Source organism: Mustela nigripes, chromosome 2 (genome assembly GCF_022355385.1).
Source record: "Mustela nigripes isolate SB6536 chromosome 2, MUSNIG.SB6536, whole genome shotgun sequence".
Lineage (NCBI taxonomy): Eukaryota > Metazoa > Chordata > Mammalia > Carnivora > Mustelidae > Mustela > Mustela nigripes.
In genome coordinates, this window is record NC_081558.1 from 3,378,991 (window position 1) to 3,400,263 (window position 21,273).

General features: G+C 52.4%; 1 protein-coding gene across 1 annotated transcript; it reads right to left on the reverse strand.

Moving 5' to 3' along the window:
- Positions 1–8,024: 8,024 nt before the first annotated feature.
- On the reverse strand, positions 8,025–20,587 carry ARRDC5 (arrestin domain containing 5). The gene is made up of 3 exons (XM_059388722.1): positions 20,093–20,587; positions 18,207–18,412; positions 8,025–10,063 (listed from the first exon to the last, which is right to left on the reverse strand). The coding sequence occupies exons 1-3, from the start codon at positions 20,442–20,444 to the stop codon at positions 9,536–9,538; spliced, it is 1,086 nt and encodes a 361-aa protein (XP_059244705.1). The 5' UTR covers positions 20,445–20,587; the 3' UTR covers positions 8,025–9,535.
- Between the last annotated feature and the right edge of the window lie 686 nt (positions 20,588–21,273).

The following is a 21,273-nucleotide window of genomic DNA, read 5'->3' on the forward strand; positions in this document are numbered from 1 at the left end:
GATCTCAGTGTACCCTCCAACTCCTCACCCTGCCTCTCCTCCCCTCTCCTCCTTCCCCTCCATCCCTCCTGCTCCCCACCTCCCCTTTCTCTTCCTCCTCCTCCATTCCACACTTTCCAGTGGAAGGACTCGGAAAACTCTCCCGTTCTTTCCCACTGAGCCTAAGGGAAGGAGAGACAGACCTGCATGATGCCACAAGGTGGCGCTGCTGGTCCCAGATTGGTCTCCTGACCCAGGTGTCCACCCTCCCACCCCCAATCTACCCTCAGACCCTGCCTTCCTTGCAAACCATCCATCCATTTATCCAGTATCTCCTAATATTGTGAGCCAGGCCAGGCCTGGCTGTGAGGACCCGACTGGATATGCAGTCATTCGACCAACAATTATTAAGTGCCTGCTGTCTACTAGGTCCATGCTGGGCAGCCCTGAGGATTCAACCCCCACTTCCACCTTCAAGGCACTCATAATCCAATGGGGAGACATGTATGGGCCCAGCAGGACTATGTTAAAACTTCTATAGCCCTGGGGTGCCTGGGTGGCTCAGTCAGTTAAGCTGTTGCCTTCAGCTTGGGTCATGAACCTGGAGTCCTGGGCTCGAGCCTCACTTGGGGCTCCCTGCTCAGTGGGGAGTCTTCTTCTCTCTTTTCCTCCGCCATCCCCCTCCGCTGACTTGCGTACTCTCACTCGCCTGCTCTCTCTAAAATAAATCAGTAAAATCTTAAAAAAAAAAAAAAAATTCACAGCCCTAAGGCCCTTTTGCCATTGTGGGTCCTTCCCCCCATGAAAAAATTCTGCAAATGATCTTTTATGACTGCAGTGGTCTTCTAGTCCTTATTTTCTTCTGATTTTAAGCTAAATTAAAAGCAAACCCCTTCCATGGGCCCTTAAAAGTGCAATGGGCCCCGGGTCTCCTGTGTCTGATGAATGAGTTGGCTCTGGAGGTCAAGTGCATGAAACAGAAGGGATCAGGACTGTGATCGGGGCTGCAGGTGCACAGGGGGTCCAGAGGAGAAGTGGGCCCGGGTTGTGGGTGGTGTTGGGAAGCTTCTTCTAGGAGGAAGTAATGTCTGTGCTGAGCGTCAGGCCGGTGAAGGTACTGGGGAGGTATTCTGGGGCAGGGGGAATACAGAGTGCACTTGCACAGCGAGGCTGGGGGGTAGAATGTGGCGAGAGCGGGATGTCAGGGGAGAGACAAGATCGGACAGTTTGGCAAGGGTCAGGCTGACAAGAGCCCTGAAGACATTAGGAAGCCACAGGAGGTTCTGAAGCAGGGTTAGCAAGGGCAGGTTGGAGCACTGGAAAGATGTTTTGGGCAGCCCTATGGATAAAGAAATCAGGAAGAAGAAAATGAGCCCACCTGCCTCAGGTAAGCCTTAAAGAAAAGGTGGAAGTCATAGAAAGATGGAAGAAGGCGGGGAATGGGGGAACATTCCAGGCACCATGATGAATCATTCATTCAGGAAGTGTTTATTAAATACCTCGGTGTGGTCCACTGAATACAGCAGTGAAACAGAGAAAAAGGCTCTCTGGAGGAGATGTGCTCCAAGCAACAGGATAGCCTGTGCAAAGGCCCCGGGGCAGCACTGTGACTGATGTCTTGGAAGAACAGCGAAGGCCCTAGTGGCCAGAGCAGAGTGATCCAAGCGGAGACAGGGAGGGGACAAGGCAGGTGGGCTAGGGGAGGACTTGGGCTTGTACCCCAAGGGAGGTGGCTGCCCAAGAGCTGTGGAGGGGGGCACCCGACTCAGGTAGGAGCAACGGTCTGTACCAAGGGTCCTGAAAGATTAGGAAGCTTTTGGGGAGCCATGGCTCCTTCTGGGAGAGGGGGCTGGGAACCGGGAGTAGGGGGTTGCTGGGAGCCCCGCTGGGGAAGGGGCTTCGAATGTCAGGCAGAGGCTTTGGGCCTTTATTGTGGGAGCAGCGGGGAGCAAGTGTTGGATTCTGAGCAGGGAGGCCCTGTTTAGGTCCCTGGGGAAGGGGGGTGGAAAGGCAAGGGTGAGGGCAGGGCAGGCAGGAGCTGAAGGCCCATGAGCAGGCCTGAGTGTGTGTGTGTCGGGGGGTGGGGGGTGGGAGAGACCACAGCAGGGAGTGGACAGGCCACTCGTCAGAAGGTGAAACTGACTTGGGCCTCTGGTGAGGGACCCAGGAAGGGGGAGGACACCTGGGCCATCCCTCCGGCTAGGACCAGTAGAGGACACAAGTGTAGGAGGACGTCAGTGGGCTTAATTTTTCCTCTCTGAGAGCCCACGGCCTGGGGTTGCAAATTTACCAAATAAAAATACAGGATATCCAGTTCAGTGTGAATTCCGGATACATAATGAATAGATGAATAGTTTTTAGCGTAAGTATCTCCCTTACAATAGTTGGGACATACTTATGCTAAGAAATATTTATTTACTTGTCTGTTTACCGGAGGCAGTTCCAGCCAGTGGCTGGACAATCTGACCAACGGTGGTCGGATGGCCAAAAGGCAAGGTTTTGTCTCCTTGGGCCAGCTCACGCAGCGGGAAACCGGGGTTCTTTTAACATGCAGGCCCTGGCCTGTCCCCGCCCTCCCTCCCCGCCCTCGTGGCGCCAGCTGCCCGCTGTCCCCTGCACAGGAGGTATGGGCTTGGGGGAGGGGAGCTGCTCGGAGACCCACTGTCGGTCCCTGGGCCAGCCCCTCCCAGGCCAGGCAGGTCCCCCCCGGGTACCCCTCGCCCCAGAACGCCCGGCAGCCAGGAGGGCTCCGTGTGCCCTCGGTCGCCCCCATACCCCCCAGCTCTGGTGGCCCGTCCATTTCCGAGCCAGACATCTGAGGCCCTTTCTGTGAAGTCGTGCGGGCAGAGCAGGCTGACTTCCTCGTTAGAATGTACCGGAAGGACAGAGGCCTGGGGGTGGTTGACCGGGAACTAGATCCCTCAGCGCGACAGCCGCTCCCTGACCGCTCCCACACTGAGTGGCCTTGTCCGGGGCGGCCGGGCCCAGCAGCTTGGGGAATGGCCCTCCAAGCGCCAGCTGCCAGGATGTGCCAGTCACGTTGGCGGGGAAAGAACACGCTGTTCTTGGCTCTCCTGGCTGCCCCTTTGTTCCCAGGCAGAGGTCGGGGGCTGTTGCCCTGGCAACCAGCCCCTTCCCCCTCAAACAATCCCTTGAGGTGAGGATTGAAGGCACCCTGGGTCAGGGGTCTGGCCCTGGAGGGTGTCCCCTGTCCCCCAGGGGGGCAAAGGAGCGCCCTCCCCCCAGCCGGCCCTGGCTGCTCAGAGCTCAAGTGTCCTGGCCCCTGGGTGGGGGCAGGTCACCCCCTCGGGACTGGAATGCCGGACGTGGCAACAGCAGGGGGGAGGACATTCCCAGCGGGGGCGGGTGCCGTGGTGGCAGATGCTGGGCCCCGCCTGTCCTATGTCCCCTGAGCTGGAGGCTGCAGCTGGCGCGGTGGCTTTGATTCCTGGCGGGGAGGTGTTATTTTGGGGGGTGGGAGGACGCAGGAACGTGAGTGGCGCCCCGCCCCCCAGGGCAGGAAGTGGGGCCGTCCCAGCTGTGTGCTCCCGTTGGCCCACCTGTCCCAGTGGGCACCACAGGCCACCGCACAGGAAGTGTTCCCAACGCCCGTCCTGTGTGGCCTCCTGAATCTGGGGCCCAGAGGGGAGGCACCCCACCCGGCTGGTGGGGAGGGTGCAGGGGCCCGCTATGGTGAGACAGAATCTTCCAGAAGCCCTCAGCTGTAGCAACAGCAGTGCCGTGGAGTAAAGCGCTTACTTTGGGTGATACATGTGTAGACATAGGCTGTGTAATCCAGCATCTTGGGGGAAGGAGGGACTAATGAAGAGTTTGAGTTTTATGGGTGGGGATACTAAGGCTCAGAGACACAAGTCACTTGCCCAAGGTCACACAGCATAGAAATAACAGAGCTGGGAATCTCATTAGCAGTTACCGTCAGCTACCCGAACTCAACATAGACCTCAGCCCTCTCGTGTGGATAGGGGCTGGCACGAAGCGGGCTGGACCAGGGATGCTGCCCAGCCCCCGACGCCCACAGTGCCCCGGACACCCCCACAGAGAGTGACCCCAGCTGTGTGTGTAGAATTGTGCCAGGGTGAATAATAGTAATTAACATTTCATGACAATACCAGCTATGATCATTAATCACATTATTTTAGGTAGAATAATTATTCAGCGATTTTACAGATGAGAAAACTGAGGTCCACAGGGCCTATATTTCAGACCCCCGGCCCTTCTCGGGTACCTGAATCTTGGCTGATTCCATAACACTCTGTAAGCTTTGCAGGAAGGGGACCCGGAGCAGAGAGGGGACATACTCAGGACTCGAACCCACAAACCCAAGGACAGGCTCAGGCCACCCTGGGTCCCCATCTCAGCTTGGTCACATGCTGGGGGCCCAGGCCGGCCATTCACCTGCCTCAGCTCTGCGTCTCCAGAGATGGGTCCCTCCACCCTTAGCTGAAGCAGTAAAAATAATTCTCTGGGGTCCTCAGAGAGACACTACTAAAGGTGGTTAGGGGATCCCGTCCTGGCGCTGCAAGCCTGGGCACCCCCTGTGCTTCTGTGTGACATCTAGTGGGTAAAAGCAGGAGATGCTGTTCAACGTCCTCCCTCGTGCAGGATTGTCCCCCATAAATGGAATTATGTGACCCCAAATGTCAAGCCTCTGTTGCCTCATCCGTGAAACGGGGCATTCGTGCCCTGGCTCATGGATGATGGAGAGGATGAAATGAAGCAGCCCACAGCTTAGCTCAGCGCCTGGGGCACAGAGAGCACTGTATAAGGCTTGGGCATTGCTATAATTAAAATGTTTTCATGGTGGTAAAATACACATACATAAGCTTACCTGAATTTGTCTTAGCCATTTTTAAGTGCACACATCAGTGACATTAAGTGCATTCACAAGCTTGTGCAACTATGCCCATCAACCGATTCTAGAACATTCTCCTCTTGCAAAACTGAGACTTCGTCCCCACGAAACACTGACTCCTCACCCCTGTCCCCATCCCTGGCGCCCACCATCTACTCTCTGTTTCTGTGGCCTCTAGGGACCTCCTAGAAGTAGATGAGAATTGTCCTTTGGAGACGGGCCCCCTTCACTAGCTTAACATCCTGGAGGTTCATTTGTGTTGTAGTGCGTATCAGGATTTCCTTCCTTTCGAAGGCTGAGTAATATTCCGTCACGTGGATGGACTCATTTGTTTGTTAGCCCGTCCGTGCGTGGGCACTGGAGCTGCGGGACCAGCGTGGTGATGGCGGAAAGAGTCTAGAAGGGTATTAAAGGTGAATCCAATGGATTTGTTAAGGAATCGGTCAGGGAGTGTGGCTTTACAAGATACACCCGTGGAGGGAAGCTTGGGGAACTCAGTCGGTCAAGTGTGTACCCTTGGCTCAGGTCGTGATCCCAGGGTCCTGGGATTGAGTCCCTAATCGGGCTCCTAGCTCAGTAGGGAGCCTGCTTTTTCCCCTGCCTGCGACTCCCTCTGCTTGTTCTCTCTCTCTCTCAAATAAGTAAATAAAATCTTCAAAAAAAATACACCCACAAGGGGCACCTGTCTGGCTTGGGTCCATAGAGCATATGACTCTTGATCTCCAGGTTGTGAGTTTGGGCCCCATGTTGGGCGTGGAGCTTACTTAAAGAATGAAACAAGACGGGCACCTGGGTGGCTCAGTGGGTTAAGGCTTCTGCCTTCTGCTCGGGTCTTGATCTCAGGGTCCTGGGATTGAGCCCCGCATCAGACTCTCTGCTCGGAGAATGAAACAAGACAAAAAAACCCCAAAAGCAGAAAACAAAAACAATCCACAAATGTTTTGACACTCCTTTAAGAAGGCGGAGTGTAGGTGGCACTGAGTGACTTGTTTCTTACCAAATACAGCAGAAGTGATGATGTCCAACACCTCTGAGACTGGGTCATAAAAGTCATGGTGCCCTCCCTGCTCGATCGTTGATCACCTGCTGCCCGAGGAAGCCAGCGGGCATGTTGCAAGGACACCCAGGCAGCTCCGGTGGCGCCAGTGTGGGTGGGGCTTCTTGGGAGGGGCTTCTGCAGCCCCAGTCAAGCCTGTAATCGATCGCGCTCTCTGTCTCTCTCTCCCTCTCGGGCTGCTGGAGTAAGGGTGCAGGGGTGAGAGAACACAGTGCCTGGGAGGGGGCTACAGCCATCATCCAGGTAAGCATTGATGGTGGCCTGGGTTCAGGTGGTGGCAGGGGAGATGGAGAGAAGTGGACAGGTTGAGCAGGTATTTAGGAAGTCAAACAAAGAGGACTTGGGAGAATAAAAGGCGGAGGTTGGGTCATGAGATGAAGACGGAGCAGGTGGGGCAGGGGTGGGGAGAAGACTCGAGATGACAGGTTCCGCTGTGGCCGCACTGAGTCCCCGTCCCTGAAATGGCCAAAGACCTCCGCACATGTAGCCACTGGTATGATAAGAGTAGACTAGAGGCTCTCGGCTGAGGGTGATTCTGCCCACCCAAGGGATTCTTGGTGGCATCTGGAGACATCTCTGTTGTCACAGCTTGGGGGATGCTCCCGGCATCTAGTGGGCAAAAGCAGGAGATGCTGTTCAACGTACTCCCTCGTGCAGGATTGTCCCCCGTAAACGGAATTATGTGACCCCAAATGTCAATGTGCAGAACTGGAGAAATCCTAGGGTAGACCAAGAGTTGGAAGAAGAAAATGTCAATTTCAGCCGCTGTTGCTTATTCAATAAAGTTTTATTGCTCATCTTTGCAACACTCAAGCGCAGATCAAGCTTCCTGGGCAGTTCCCCTTCAAACGCTCCTCTCCAAGCAGCTGGCAAAAAGGGAAAGAGAGAACGAGATTCCTGTGACGCGTTTTTAATGGATCTGGCCTGAAGTGACTCGTGTCACTTGGCCAGATCAGTCACATGGCCGTGGGCCGTGATCGTCTTCTGCTGCCATTGGTCAGCTCAATCACATGGCCACACCTAACTGCGAGGGATGCTGGGAAATGTAGTCCAGCCATGGGCCCAGGAGGAAGAAGGAAAATGGGGCGTGAATGGAGCCCGTCCTTGCCGTGGTGTTACTGTCCTCGTTGTTTCGGGTATTATTTAGATCTATCATCTGCAGAGATGACCCTTGAAGGTCATCCACGTTTCAGGACCTGTTAGAGGTGGTGAGAGTTGCTTACGGGGTATGGCGGCAGGAAGGCTTCCTGAATGAGGCGGCATGGATGATAGGACTTTGAAGAAAGCAGACACCAAAAATCTGAGAAATGGGAGAAGAACAGGAATGGGTGGCATCAGGGACGCATTCCTTCATTCCTGACCAGGGGGAGCCTCGTAGGCCCGGGTGAGTGTCATGGGAACCCGATGGACCCAGGTGGCCTGATGTGTGCTGAGCGCCTTCCGGTTGCTTAAGGAATCGGATTGCCAGGCAAAATACAGGACACCCGGTGAAATTAGAGTACCAGATAAACAGCGAGGGATTTTTTTTAAGCTTCAGTGTATCCCAGATTAGGCATGGGACATACTTATGCTAAATAGGCATTGTTCTTCTGAAATGCAAATGTCACAAGGCATCCTGGATTTTTTTTTTTAAGATTTTATTTATTTATTTGACAGAGAGAGATCACAAGTAGGCAGAGAGGCAGGCACAGAGAGAGAGAGAGAGAGGGAAGTAGGCTCCCTGCTGAGCAGAGAGCCCGATGCGGGACTCGATCCCAGGACCCTGAGATCATGACCCCAGCCAAAGGCAATGGCCCAACCCACTGAGCTACCCAGGCGCCCGGCATCCTGGATTTTTATTTGCCGGGAGGGCAGACTGTAGGGGACCAGGTCAGGTGCAGGTGACTGATGGTCAGGGCTGATACATGGGCAGATGTGTAAGCCCTGTGTTGGGTGAACTCTGGCTTCTACCCTGAGGGAGGTGGGGTAGAGCTACGAGGCTGTGAGTGTAAGAGGCCGCCGCCCTGACTTGAGTAAGAGGCCCCCACACCCAACCCTGGTACTTGGCAACACCTGCCCAGTGTCTTATCCCTTCCACAGTGCCGACATTTGGGGCCAGATCATTCTATTTTTTAAAGTTTTTATTTAAATTTCACTTTGTTAACATACAGTATAATATTAGTTTCAGATGTGCAATACAGCGATTCAGCATTTCCATACCGACTCACCCAGTGCTCATCACAGCAAGTGGGTGACTTAATCCCTATCACCCATTTAAGCCATCCCCCCCACCTCCTTTCTGGGGACCATCATTGTGTTCTCTTTGTTAAGAGCCCGTGGGGGCCAGATTAATTCTTTTTGTTTTTTAAGATTTTATTTGAGAAAAAGAGAGTGAGTTAGAAAGCAGGAGCAGGGGGAGGGGCAGAGGGAGAGGGAGAAGCAGGCTCCCCCACTGAACAAGGAGCCTCACTCAGGGCTCGATCCCAGGACCCTGGGATCATGACCTGAGCCAAAGGCAGATGCTCAACCAACTGAGCTATCCAGGCGTCCCAAGGGGACAGATCATTCTTAATTGTGGGGGGACTGTCCTGTCCACTCTGGAATGTTGAGCAGCATTCCTGACCCCATCCACTCTGGCAGGAGCACTCACGGTTTGATGACCGCAAATGTCCCCAGGTGTTGCCTAGTGTCCCCTGAGGGGCAGGAGATCCCTCTGGGTGAGACTCACTAGGTTAGGGGATTCCCAGGACGTCCAGGAGACTCTGCATTCCCTAAGCATCTGGCCAGCTGAGGATATCCTGGGATCCTGCACACATTTAAACACACACATGAGGGGCTCCTGGGTGGCTCAGTGGGTTAAGCCTTTGCCTTTGGCTCAGGGCATGATCTCAGGGTCCTGGGATCGAGTCCCGCATCAGGCTCTCTGCTTCCTCTTCTCTCTCTACCCGCCTCTCTGCCTACTTGTGATCTCTCTGTCAAATAAATTCTTTAAAAAAATTAAAAATAAAAATAAATACACACACGAAGTGGGGAGGAGCGAGGAGGGAACTCACAAATGCCAGGGGGTTACCCTGGTTTCTGCCGCCTGATCCACTGGGGATTTATTCTGGTGTCTAGTGTGAGCTAGGGATCGAACTCAACTTTCCCCCCAGATAATGAATGCACGTTTGGTCCCCCTTGGCGCTACGGACCTTTGGGGTTGGATCATTCTGTGGGGTGAGGCCAGCCTGGCCAATGCGGGCCAGTGAGCGGCATCTCTGACCCCCATTCACCCACTACCTGGAGCAGCCTCTGTCCCCCCTCCCTGGTGAGAACCAGGACCACCAGCCTTTGCTAGTGCAGCTGGAAGGCAGAACTCCCCAGTTGGGGACCCCAAGTTCTAGGCACTGTACGACCCGGCAAGGAAGTGGGTCTGGAGCACTAACGGAGGTGGGGGCTACTGGAAGACCTTGTCAGTTTCCTCCTTCTCCCGGCATTCAGTGAACTGTCTGGGCCAGGAGACACTGATGCCTAAGTGACCACAGGGTAGGGAGGCTCAGGCACTTGCTGACCACAACCCGACCCATCCAAAGACCATCTGTGCCAGACAAAGAAAGGGCTGCCTTGTAGAGTCCGATAAAGCTTTTAATATTTAGAAGTTTGGGCACTTAATTCTGGCACTCCTGGCTCTCGGGTGACAGCCGCCCCTCCAGCGGCAGGCAGCTGTCTGGGTCCACAGGGGCACTGGTGATGATGATGGGAACCTTGGCCTTCACACTGGTCAGGGACCAGGGCAGGTGGACTGTGCTGACCAGCTCGTAGTGGGTACTCATGATCTCGCCGTCCTGCAGGCTACTGCTCACGGACAGCACCTGCGGGAGGTTGAAGGTGCTGATGATCTTGGTGGTGTCGAAAGGTGTGATCTGCGTGTTGGCCTCCTGCCGGAGCAGCTCACTGCTTTCCACCCGCAACCGCCGCTCCGCGTTGGGGGTGAAGCCCTCGTATTGCATATGGGCGTAGAGGGCGAAGATGACCGTCTTGATGCACTTGCCGGTCTGGTTGTTGATCTCCGTGGTGAAGATGATCCTCTGCCCTGGGACGAAGGTGTTCTTTTCCATCTGGATTTGTAGGCAGATAGTGCCCTGGCTGCAGCAGTTGTAGGAGATCTTCTTTTCAGCCTCTACCAGCAGAGGGTTCTACAAGGGGCGGGGCGGGGGGGGGGGTGGATAGACAACCGTGAGGGATCGCAGCCCTCTGCTCGCCTGCCTGACACTCCTCCATCAGAGCTCCCGCCAACCTTGCGCTTTGGGGACTCTCCTAAGTAACAGGCAGTAAGACAGGATCTGGAGCCCTGGGGAGTTGGCAGGCAAGACCCTGCCATGATCTCCCAGAGTGCCTTATTCCATATCCTCTGCCTTTCTGATGCGCAACTTCCTCATCTGTAGACTAAGCCTAAGAAATCCACAAGACCCTGGCTTTACCCCCTCCTCCCCTGCTCACTTGCTGTGTGACCTCGTGTAAGCAGCTTGACTTCTCTGGTTTTCTAGAAGACAGGAAATGTCTCACCGTCTAAGCCCAAGCCTTGGGGCTTACCCAGGCAGTTCAGACTTTAGGAGAAAATATCGCGGGCTCTGAATCTCGAAAGGAAAACCATAGAGTTGAAAGTACGTCGTGTGTTTCAATAAACGCCTCAAAATGCCGCCGTCCTGTCAGCTCGTCAGCTGCCGGCTTGCAAGTAAAGGCACGTGTGCATCATATTTAATGAGTGCCTTCGGTGACCTTTTATTTTTGATTTGTGGGTGATATTTTAAAGGATTTGATGTGATGTGGTGGGGGACTAGAGGAGTGGGACTTAGAATGATCACTTTCCACTTTTGCTGGCTTCCGGTGTCTTCTTGCAGAGGAAATCGACACTTTTTACAAGTGTGTGTGTGTGTGTGTGTGTGTGCGTGCGTGCGCGCGCATGTGTGTTCCCTTTCAGCAAACCAAAAGAGAGAGAGAGAAAACAGTGTGAAAAATACTTCCCAAACTTCCCTCCCACTTCCCATTAGAGACCTCAAGTTGGTCGCTTGAAACTGGCCCTAATGGGAGAACTTTCACCAGAGAAACTGGGAAACAGTACATCATAGCTGCCCCACACCACAGCGGGTCGTTAACCATTTCCTATCCCAGAGCTGCCCTGTTCCTATGACCCGCTTCATCGGCATTTACACATTCTCCTGATTTGTTTCAGATCTCTGCTCGTTTAAGAAATAAAATATCAGGGGCGCCTGGGTGGCTCAGTGGGATAAGCCTCTGCCTTCAGCTTGGGTCATGATCTCAGGGTCTTGGGATCGAGCGCCTCATCGGGCTCTCTGCTTGGCGGGGAGCCTACTTCCCCCCATCTCTCTGCCTGCCTCTCTGCCTACTTGTGATCTCTGTCAAATAAAATAAAATCTTAAAAAAAAAAAGAAATAAAATATCAGAGTTGTACAACCATGTGAATATACTCAACCCTCATGGTGAGGACGGTTTTATGTTATGCGTATTTTGCCACAATTTAAAATAAAAACATGAGAGATCTGGTTGAAAGCCCCGTAGTCCTCTCCCTCATGCTGTCCCCCATTCTTCCTGGCTCTCTGTCCTGAACTGGGGGTTTATCATATCTGGATTTTTTTTTTTTAAGACTTTATTTATTTGACAGAGATCACAAGTAGGCAGAGAGGCTGGCAGAGAGAGAGGAGGAAGCAGACTCCCTGCTGAGCAGAGAGCCCGATGTGGGGCTCAATTCCAGGATCCTGGAATCATGACCCGAGCCGAAGGCGAGGCTTTAACCCACTGAGCCACCCAGGCGCCTCTGGATTTTTTTTTTTTTTTAAGATTTATGTATTTATTTGAGAGAGAGGGAGAGCACAAGTGGGAGGGTCAGAGGGAGAGAGAGAGACTCTCAAGCAGACCATGCCGAGCGCAGAACCCCATGTAGGGCTCGATCTCACGACCCTGAGATCACGACTTGAGCCAAAACTGAGAATCAGATGCTCAGCCAACCACACCACCCAGGCGCCCCACATCTGTGGGTATTTAAGAACACTCCTAAGCATTATTAAGAAACCTAACTGGGACAACTCCACGTAGCAAATCCGTAACTATGTTATTACAAAGTCAACTCTTGTAACTTCCATTCAAGAAGCAGGGATTTGCTAGTTTTCCTCCCAAAGTCCCTTACCTGTGCCCCGCCTCCACCCCTGCCTGCAAACGGCAACAGCCTGAATTCTACAGCAATCGCTTTGTTGTGTCGACATAGTTGTGCTCTACCTACCTACACGGAAGGACCTATTGCAAGATGTATTGTTTAAGAAGAAAGTGAGAAGAGAACAATATTAACAAGCTCAAATGTATCTTCTAGGAAGAAAGGAAACATTGTGGATTCCACTGAAATCCATGGGGTTCTGGGTCTTCTGCCCCTTGCCTCCTTCCTCCCCTTCTTTTTTTTTTTTTTTAAGATTTTATTTTTATTTATTTATTTGACAGAGATCACAAATAGGCAGAGAGGCAGGCAGAGAGGGGAGGAAGCAAGCTCCCGGCTAAGCAGAGAGCCCGATGCAGGGATCCCAGGACCCTGGGACCATGACCCACTGAGCCACCCAGGCGCCCCCCTCCCTCCCCTTCTTTGCCAGACCCGATTTTGTCATTCTCATGTGAACTTTTATATTATTTAGGAATGCATGAGCTTGTGGTAGAAGTATACCATACTGTTTTACATCTATTTTTTTTTAATTTTTTAAATATTTTATTTATTTGACAGAGAGAAACAGCAAGAGTGGGAGCACAAGCAGGGGGAGTGGGAGAGGGAGAAGCAGGCTTCCCGCTGAGCAGGGAGCCCGATGCGGGGCTCGATCCCAGGACCCTGAGATCATGACCTGCACGGAAGGTAGACGCTTAACAACTGAGTCATCAAGGTGCCCCTATTTTTTTTATAATTAAAACAATTTTTTTAAGTATGCTCCATGCCCAGCGTGGGGCTCGAATTCACGACCCTGAGATCAAGAGTCCCATGCTCTGCTGAGGGAGCCAGCCAGGCGCCCCTGCTTTACATATATTAATACTTAAAATATATCAAGCTGTCCATGTTTTCTAGCAGTTCCCTTTTCTAGCTCAGCATTTTGTCATTGAAATGCATTCACAGTAGCGCCTGACATTCTGGTTTTTTGGTTTTCCCACGGCCACGGAGTGTGTTGCAAAATAACCGATCCACTCATCTGCACCCCCCCCCCCCACAAGAGGGACACTTATGTGATATGTGCTACATGTTTGCTTCTATGTGATTGATATCATAAAGTGCTAGAAGGAGCATCCTGAAGGCATTTTTTCCTGCTCTTACACACGAGAGTTGCTCTTAGCCATGAGCTGGTGAACTTTTTCTCTAAAGGATGACTGATGACAAGTATTTTAGGCTTTGCAAGCCACATATAGTATGGGTCAGATACTCTCTATCAAATAAGTAAATAAAATCTTAGAAAAAACAGGGGCACCTAGATGGCTCAGTGGGTTAAGCCTCTGCCTTCAGCTCAGGTCATGACCTCAGGGTCCTGGGATTGAGCCCTGCATCAGGCTCTCTGCTCAGTGAGGAGCCTGCTTCTCCCTCTCACTCTGCCTTCCTCTCTGCCTACTTGTGATCTCTATCAAATAAATAAATCTTATCTTTAAAAAAAAAAAGAAAAAATATTCATTGCAACCCTCTGGATTCGTTTTCCTGTTATTTTTAGCCTACTTTCTTTATTCTATTGTTTTGTTTTATACAAAACCAACATTTTACGAACATTAGCTGGCTGTAACCCACCAAATTAATCTTGTTCTGATAAATTCTCTATTCTGCTTTTTCACAACTGTTATATGCTGTCCAACACACTGATGTTATAGAAACAAAGCTGTTGCAACCCACCACATTTATATTTTGTTCTATTCTTTCGTTTTTAAGAAGTTGATTGTAAGCTGCCAAGCAGATTTTCTTCGCTTCCTGTTCTATGTATTTTATTCTGTTCTGTTTTCTTCTTCTGTTAAACACACACACACACACACACACACACACACACACACACACAATGTTTGCAACCCACAAGAGTGACTTTGTTTCTAATATTTTCTAGGTTGGTCTTGCGAATTCTTTCATTTTATGCAAATATATTTGCACCCTGCTAAATTGGTTTTGCAACCCATGAATGGGTCGTGACCTGAGGTTTGGAAAAACACTGCTCTAGATCAGATGCCCTTCCTCTTGGGAGACCTGGGCCTGACCCCTGACCCCAGGTGACCTCACCTCTCCCCTTGCCTCTGGCCCCCTTGCCTCCTCCGTCTCACCCCCCCCTCCTCCAGGAGGCTAACTGCAGGCAGTTTTATTCTAAATCCCTCCAGTCTTATTCGAAAATTCCTTGCATGCGTTAGGACCCTGGGGGCATGGAGGAACTTGCTGCCCTAACTCAAGGCCAAGCCTGTAGTTCTGCCTGTACTTGTGGGGCCCAGCCATTCCCACAGCGGCACAGTGGGGACTCCCATGCTAGGTCAGGCAGGGTAGCCAAAGCGCCCTGATTCCCAATAATGTTGTGGGGGTTAACACACCCAACACTGGAGTTCCTGGATCTGGGGAGTGTTTGGGAGCCCCGAATTCCTTTGGCACATGTGAAACTTTGTGGGGGGGACTCATCCAAACAGTACTTACTGGCATCAACTTGGTGCCAAGTTCAAGGAAAACCCATAGCAGTTAAGACCAGCCCCGTCCCTGCTCCTGGCAGGAGGGACGGAGGAGGGAGAGGGACAATGAGCTCCTGAAAATGAACCAGGTCATTTCTGATAAGGGACAGTGATGAAGCTGTGGCCAGAGGCAAACCGAGGGTATGAACTAAGGAGAGGTGCCGTGGGGGCTCGCTTGGAGCCAATGGTTAGGAAATGTCTCTGGGACAAGCTCCTTTCCCAAACTGTGCTGACTTTGGGAAGAGGCAACACAGTCTTGTCCTTCAAGATTCTAAAGGTACAGAGAGTGGAGAGGAGGTAGGAAAATGAGGTGCCCTGTGCAGGGCTGGAGGGAACGCAAAAGCAGTCCAGGCACAGTGGAAAACAGGCTGGGGGGGGGGGGAGTGCCTCAAATGCTCAAGGGAGTGGCCATCTGGCCCAGCAATTCCTCTCCAGGTATCCAGCCAAGAGAAACAAGAAGATACATCCACAAAACTAGCCAGGAAGTGCAAGCAATCCAAGTACCCATCATGCACAAATGTGCATGCAAAATGCGGTCCACCTGCAAGACAGAATGTTACTGGGCGGTTAAAAGGGATGAGACACGGACAATACGCTCGTGAGTGGAATCAGCCGGACGCAGAAAGCCTCCCTAGGATACGATTCCATTTCCCTGAAATGGCGGGAACAGACAAATCCGGGGAGGGAGGAAGGGCATTAGCAGTGGCCAGGGCTGGGGGAGGGGTGTGAGGAGTTTGCAGGGGCGACAGCCCAGGGATGCAAGCTTCCCTCTGGGGTGACGGCCGTGTTCTCAAATAGAGTTGTGATGGCCGCACAACTCTGTGAACACGCAAGAAGTCATTCGACTGTGCACTTTCAATGAGGAGATTATAAGATATGTGAATTCTAGGGGCACCGGGGTGGCTCAGTGGGTTAAAGCCTCTGCCTTTGGCTCGGGTCATGATCCCATTGGGCTCCCTGCTCAGTGGGAAGTCTGCTTCTCCCGCTCCCACTTCCCCCTGCTTGTGCTCCCTCTCTTGCTGTGTCTCTGTCGAATAAATATATAAAATCTTTCAAAAAAATATGTGAATTATAGCTCAATAAAGCTTTCAAAAACAAGTGGAAGGGGGAAATAAATGTTTGCTTCTCCTGGCTCCGGGCTCCCCTCCCAAGGGGGGCAAGTATCTGTTGCTAGTTTCTCTGATCTCTTTCTGGAGACGTTTGTTACACCTGCAAGGAAGTACGTTTCTCACTTGCAGGCTAGACACCGTGTTCTGAGCTTTGCTGTGCTCACTCAAGCCAGCGACTTAGAGGCCCTGATGCCAAGAGCTGCCTTGTTCTGTTTGTCTGTTTCTCTCTCTCTCTAACTTAGCAATAGAATATTCCTTTGCTACTTTCACTCCCTTGGCAGTGAGCATTTAGGCTGATTCCAGTTTCTTGGCACGAAAACATTGCCGTGAGAGGTCATGTCACAAGTGAAAGAATACCAGTAGGAGAAATTTCTAGAAGGAAAATGGCTGGGGCAAAGTGCACGTTCATTTTAATTGGAATAGATACAGCTAAATTGCCCTCTGTTGGGGTTGTGAGAGTTGACTCAGCCAGGTGAGTGTCTACATGGCTTCTGAACAAAGATCTGAAAGTTGAGGGGGAAGGATGGGAAGGTCATGTTATAGTGTTCTGGGTGGCAGGCACAGCCTGTGCAAAGGCCCTGGGGCAGGGCCAGGCCAACATATTGGAAGGACAGCAAGGAGGCCTGTTTGGCGGGAGCCAAAAAAGCGAAGGGGAGGGGGCAGGTCAGGCAGGGCCTGTGGGCAGGCAGGGGGGACTTTGGTCTTTACGCTGAATGAAATGGGAGACCGGGAGGGCTGTGGGTGAAAAGGAAGGTCATCACCTGACTGCCTCTGGCTGCTCCAAGGACAGACAGTTGGGGGTCAAGGCTCTGCCTCTACGCAGGGGTACCTGGGTGGCTCGGCCCATTAAGCATCCAACTCTTGGTTTCAGCTCAGGTCACAATCAGGCGTTTGTGGAATTGAGCCCCACACTGGGCTCTGGTCTCAGCGCGGAGTCTGCTTCAGACTCCCTCTCCCTCTCTGCTCTTCCCTGGGCTCGCACGCACGCACTCTCTCTCTCAAATAATTTTTTAAAACCTTAAAAAAAGAAAAAACGACCGCCTCTACCAGGTTGAGCTCCATGATGGCTCACTGCGCCGGAGTGGTAATCCCTGCCCTGGGCCCCGCTCCTGCCTTCCCCCTGCCCCCCCGTTGTTTATCGTCCCCAAAGCACCAGAGGGAATCCAGTGATGACCCCCTTGTCCACCAGTTCTCTCACCTGCATCAGGATGAAAGTCTAAGCCTTCCCTCTCACCCCTTTCACTCTGTTCCAGCTATGTGGCCCCCACAATGGTCCTCCAACAGGCCAGGCACAGTCCTGCCACTGGGCCTTTGCATGGGCTGTTTGCTCTGTGTTTGCTCTGCCTGGAACCCTCCACCCCAGATATCCCCATGGTTTCCCCCTTCTCCTCTTTCAGTTCTCTGCTAAAATGTCACCTCCAGTCGGTTAAAGACAGTACTGAGTAGTTGAAAAACGCTATTTTCATATCCTCAAAACTTATCTGTGACAACTCCCTTTGCTGCCATGATCTTGATTTTAGATCTTCCCGTTTACAGGGCATCTCCTGGGGGTGCAGACACCATGCTGAGCACTCTGCAGTCTTCATGGGTACCCATCAAGGGAAGAGTTCTTCCCCCCATTGTACAAATCAGGACAGTCAAGGCTCTGGGAGGTGTTATGAATTCCCCAAGGCCCTCTAGCTAATGAAGTATCTGTTGGCCAGATCTCAGGCTGAGTCTCACCCAACCCCAACATTTCACCCCAGCTTCTGCCTTGTGCCCCACCCACCCACCCACCCCCCCCCCGCCCTGTAGATTAGCTCTGAAGGGAAGGCCAGAGAAGGGCCATAGTCTGCTCAGGGTAACACAGAGAGCAGGGGGTCAAGGGGGCCTTGAGCTCAGGTCTGGTCCTCCCGAGGCTGTTAAACCCCTCCAAGCGTCTACCCTTTCTGGGACCCTCCAGGACCATCTCAGGTTGTCGGCTGGGCTAGAGATGATCCCCGTGACCTATGTAATACTGGTGTTGGAGGCTTGACAAGGTTCTTGGGGCCCATCCCTCAGCCTGTGCCCGGCACTGTGGGACGTTCTGCAAGCCAGGCACTGTCTCTGCCCATTTTACAGATGTGGAGATGGAGGCACAGAGAGGCAACGTCATTTGCAGAGGGGTCTGGTCATTCCCTGTGGGGTATCGAGCAGCACCTGAGCCCCTACTCCCTCGATGGCCAGTAGCCCCCCTCCCCAGACCTGTCAACTGTAGATGTCCCCAGACCCATACCATCCTGTCCTCCCAGGGGAGGCAAGATTATCCTGGGTGACAGCCACCCGCATCACCCACCCCTGCCGCCCGCTGCCTTAGTTCCTACCCTGGTTTCCGATTCACGTTTTGTGAACTCACTGGGCCCCACAGAAAGCCATCAGCAACTTTCCTTCTTCCCGATAGGGGCCATCTCTGTTCCCTGCCTTCCCACCTGCCTTGGGGGAGCTTGGAGGACAAGCCGCACCGCCGCCCCTCCCCCATCGCTACCTGCAATGGGTTTTCCTTATGGAAGTCCGAAGTCCCTTGAACCAACAAGTACATCCTCTTCTTCGCCAGAATGTGCTCCCGGCCCACGCAGGAGGCTTGCATGAAGTAGAAGACATGGCCGATTTTGCTGGTGAAGGTAGAAGGAAGCCTGGGAGGTAAGCTGAAATGGAATTCAAAGGTGTGGCTGCCTGCACTTAACCAATTATCTGAAAGCAAAACACACCGACGCCATCAGAAGGTTCTAGAATCCTTTTCCTTCCCCCCGCCACCCCCACCCCGCCACCCTTTCTTTATTTGTTGTTTTGGCAGGGGGTTTGTTCTGGGTCTGGCCTACCTGTCCCCGAGCTAGGCTGAGTTCTGTGCTTTTAGGGATCTGCATGGTGCACGAATATTAGGTCTAGGCCTCAGCTGGGCTGGAGGTGGGGGGACACCTGTGTGGGTGAGGTGGCTGGGGTGGTCCCCCCAAATTATGCAAGCTACCATAGGGATGTGCTCACCCTTACTCTGGGTCTGAGAAACTGGAGGTCCAGCCCTTAGTCTCGCTTTGGTTTAGCAAACCCACCTTAGGCCCCTACTGTAGGTTTTAGGCTTTATTTACCAGAGTGGGCGGGGCCAGTTCAGCTCCCTGCCTTCCCTGAGCTTGGCCCTCAGTGCCCTGCATACAGTGGGCACTTAACATTGGTTAAGAGGCAACAGAGGACCAGGGAGAAACTCACCCGGCCCCCATTTCTGCAGCCTCGCCTATTTTATTTACTGTGTCTTTCATTCGTCCCAAAGCCTCTCATTCTTGTGTCTTGGCCACTGGGTGGCAATCCCAATGACTCCGGGGACCCAGTTTGTTCCGTCCACGGCCCCACCCCCAGCCTCTGGCCCAGTGCCGTGTGCAGAAGGCGATCAGTAATGCGAAATAAATGAGTGAATCCATCGGCGGCTCGGGGTTATGCTTTTGAGGGGAAATGCCCAGCCATGGGAAGGGGTGGTGATGTTGGGGGTGTCTGGGTGGGTTGAGAAAACGAACACTTATGAAGCGCTTACTGTATGCCCCACACTAGTCTAAGCCCTTTATATACCATTAAATCACTAACTCCTCAAAGCAAGCTCATGAGGCAGCCCCTTTTTCCCATTCCCATGTTCCAGAAGGGCTAGCAGGACACAAGAGAGGCTGTTGCTGAGCAGTAAGGGCCAGTGGGTTGTGATTCTTCCCCTAGATTATCTGCACGCTCAGCTCTGAGCTCCATAGTTCATCTTTAAAGAGGCCTCTCCATGACCTCCCAATCTAAAAATTTTAAAAGTCTAAAATTAAACTTTGTTCAGCCAGGTGTGGGCCGAGAGCTGTGGAATACATGGGAACACTTCCATGTACACACTCAGGGATGGACGTGTGGCTCCCGGGCAGCTCAGCCTCCCTGAGGTCTGTCCAGACTGTGGACCTGAACCCGCTGGAGTTGGGAACTGGTTCTTCTCTCCCTAGAATGTCTTCCCTGCCTCCTCACTCGTTCCCTGGGACCATAGGACTGATAATTTTGTCTCCTTGCATATTTCACTGTCAGAGGGAGATTTGTCAAATAACAAGACAGATTCGTGTTTTTGTTTTTGGCCTCTCCAAGTGGTCATTGGGCTAAGGCTAACATTTTGTCCCTGCAGGGAAATGACTTTGTGAGTTCAGTTTGAATATCTGGGTTCTGATCAGCTCCTCCTGTCTTGTTATTTTCGTGTTAATGTGTATCTGATGGTCATTGTTATACACAGCATCCCTCCTTGGAAGGGACCCAGCCTCTGCCCATTTCTGGTATCCCTGGGGCTTTGCTGATCCCCTAGCAGACATGGTTACCTTCCAGACCCAGGTTCCTATTATGGCTAGAGGTGGCTGCTGGCTTCGTCCTTACCCTCTACTGGGAATGTCTTCATCTTGTGCACATAGTCGGCCTTGTTGTTGCAAATAACATCTCTGCTATAATCACGTGACGCCCCGATTTCTTCATTCCACTCCACATAGCCCCTTCCCACGAGCTCAACCTTCACAATAGGGTCCACCAGGGTGCTGTTCAGAATTAGAACCACCTGCCCTTTGATGCTGGAGCCGGCCAAGTAGATGGCATCCTTGGGCAACACTAATTCGATCGACTTCACCACAGACATGGGGGGTTGGGGTGGTGGGGACACATCCTCCCTCCTCCCCCATGCCACTGAGATTCCCGGTTCCTTTGCTGCAGTGAGGTCACCTGTCTGTGACATCATCCAGCCAGGGTTCTGGGAAGGGGCTCCATAGGGGCTGGGAGGGGAGACGAGGCTGTTGTGCAGGGGTGGGACAGCTTGGGAATTCCAAAGTTCTCACTGGTGTATGAGATGACAACCTGACCCCTTTTTCCTAAGAAATAACAGATACATAAGCCAAACCAACCACAAGACCCTAGCATTTCTGCCCCATAGGGAGCACCTGTCATCATGCTCGGAGGTTAGAGGCCTGGGTGGGGGTGGGGAGGATGCTCCTTAGGAGCTCTGCTTAGAGATGGGCCCCAAGTCTTCTCTGCTCTGCAGATGGCCCCCGAATGTGGTATGTGCACTTCTCAGGGTTCATAGACTGGTTAAACTCATACACAATCACTGTCATTTTAATAGGTCATTCTCTATACCAACCAGTTCCTGTTAGGAAAAAAAAAATTGATAGATATGGCCAGGTGTGTCCTGGCTGAATGCTTAGTTCCATCTAAACATGAACACCGGGGCGCCTGGGTGGCTCAGTGGGTTAAGCCGCTGCCTTCGGCTCAGGTCATGATCTCAGGGTTCTGGGATTGAGTCCCACATCGGGCTCTCTGCTCAGCAGGGAGCCTGCTTCCTCCTCTCTCTCTGCCTGCCTCTCTGCCTACTTGTGATCTCTGTCTGTCAAATAAATAAATAAAATCTTTAAAAATAAATAAATAAACATGAACACCATCTCCTTACACATTTGACATTTCTCTTTACAACTGGTCTCCCCCATCGAATGGGAAGACGCTGCAGGGTGGGACTTAGTCTCTGTAGGCTTTGTGCCCACCAATGTCTGCTTGACTCCAGGCTTGTCCTCAAT

Bases quoted from the DNA above. Each gene is read 5' to 3' on its own strand.
- ARRDC5 (XM_059388722.1), bottom strand. From the start codon at position 20,444: ATGATGTCACAGACAGGTGACCTCACTGCAGCAAAGGAACCGGGAATC. The intron at 18,413-20,092 runs GTAAGGACGAAG...TTTTGCTTTCAG, and splicing joins GAAGACATTCCCAGTAGAGG to ATAATTGGTTAAGTGCAGGC. The intron at 10,064-18,206 runs GTAGCGATGGGG...CGCCCCTTGTAG, and splicing joins ATAAGGAAAACCCATTGCAG to AACCCTCTGCTGGTAGAGGC.